The 1,356-nt window shown below is 43.9% G+C and overlaps 1 protein-coding gene across 1 annotated transcript in view; it reads left to right on the top strand.

Moving 5' to 3' along the window:
• ntn2 (netrin 2) overlaps window positions 1-797 on the top strand; it is a gene marked incomplete at its 3' end in the record, with an annotated part of 32,461 nt that extends 31,664 nt beyond the window's left edge. Inside the window, exons 5-6 of the mRNA XM_079806355.1 lie at window positions 274-348; window positions 463-797. Of these exons, the coding sequence (XP_079662481.1) occupies window positions 274-348; window positions 463-797 (410 nt within the window). The remainder of the gene's footprint in view (window positions 1-273; window positions 349-462) is intronic.
• Between the last annotated feature and the right edge of the window lie 559 nt (window positions 798-1,356).

Raw genomic sequence — 1,356 nt, forward strand, 5'->3', positions numbered from 1 at the left:
ATGGATGGATAGACATCAATGATGGAACAACAGAATGATGGATGGATGGAACGATAGATAGATAGATAGATAGATAGATAGATAGATAGATAGATAGATAGATAGATAGATAGATAGATAGATAGATAGATAGATAGATAGATAGATAGATAGATAGATAGATAGATAGATAGATAGATAGATAGATAGATAGATAGATAGATGTTGTAGAGTGTTGTTTTTGACAGTATTTTTTCTTCAAATCGATTTAATTACACATTTCTGTGTTGTCAGATTGCGACTCGTACTGTAAACCACTGAAGGGAAATCTCAAGATAAACATGAAGAAATACTGCAAAAAGGACTACGGTACAATTCCTTTATCACACCATTTCATCTGTAATGTACAACACATAAGCACCTGACTCGGACCTTATTGTTAATCGTATCTGGTGTACCGTTCTCATATGTGTGTATTTGTAGCCGTCCAGGTCAGTGTGTTGGACATGGAGACGGTCGGCGACTGGGCCAAATTTTCGGTGAATCTGGCGTCCGTGTACAAGAGCCGGGGAGAGCCGCTGAAGAGAGGCGATCACATGCTGTGGGTCCATATGAAGGATCTGGCCTGCAAATGCCCGCGAATACACATGGGCAAACGCTTCCTCATCCTGGGCACGACTGAGGGTCCCACGAGCCCCGAACGCCCGGGACTGCTGGCCGACAAAAACAGCCTGGTCATTCAGTGGAGGGACATTTGGACTCGACGACTGCGCAAGTTCCAGCGCAAAGAGAAGAAAGGCAAGTGCAGCAAAGCGTGATGGGATTGCAGGGAAGGAACTGTTTATTATTGACCACTGTCCTGTGTACGCGGGAGACTGAGAGACCGAACTCTGCCTGTTGTCGTCTGTACGTTTCCAGTGCGTTATTTGATATGTCGTCCTGTTGGTCAGCCTTCTAAAGGGACCGTTAAAAAGACTGTTTCTAATCACACACCACTGAATCTCACACACACACACACACACACACAGCACACGGACTGATTCCATTTCCTCTCAAAGCCACAATTTAATCAATCAAATATGAAATACGTCCTCAAATTACAAATCAGCAGAACGATTCTGTCCGCATCTGGTTCGGTTCTTCTCGTCTCTGTGGCCTTCATCAGATGTGCGACCACATGCTGCTCGCTTCAGTTCTGAAAACCTCAAAATCTTCATCGTCATCATCGTCATCGTCGGCCTGGATCATTTCACATTTGAAGGCCTTCTCACAGCTGTGGATTGTGTGGAAGTCTACTTTGATACTGAAGGATTTTCATCTAGTGCAAAAATGGCCATTAAATGTCCCATAGAACGAAACATACTCTGTGCAAGTATG

This window comes from Gobio gobio (assembly GCF_949357685.1).
Source record: "Gobio gobio genome assembly, chromosome: 23".
In the NCBI taxonomy this organism is placed as follows: Eukaryota; Metazoa; Chordata; class Actinopteri; order Cypriniformes; family Gobionidae; genus Gobio; species Gobio gobio.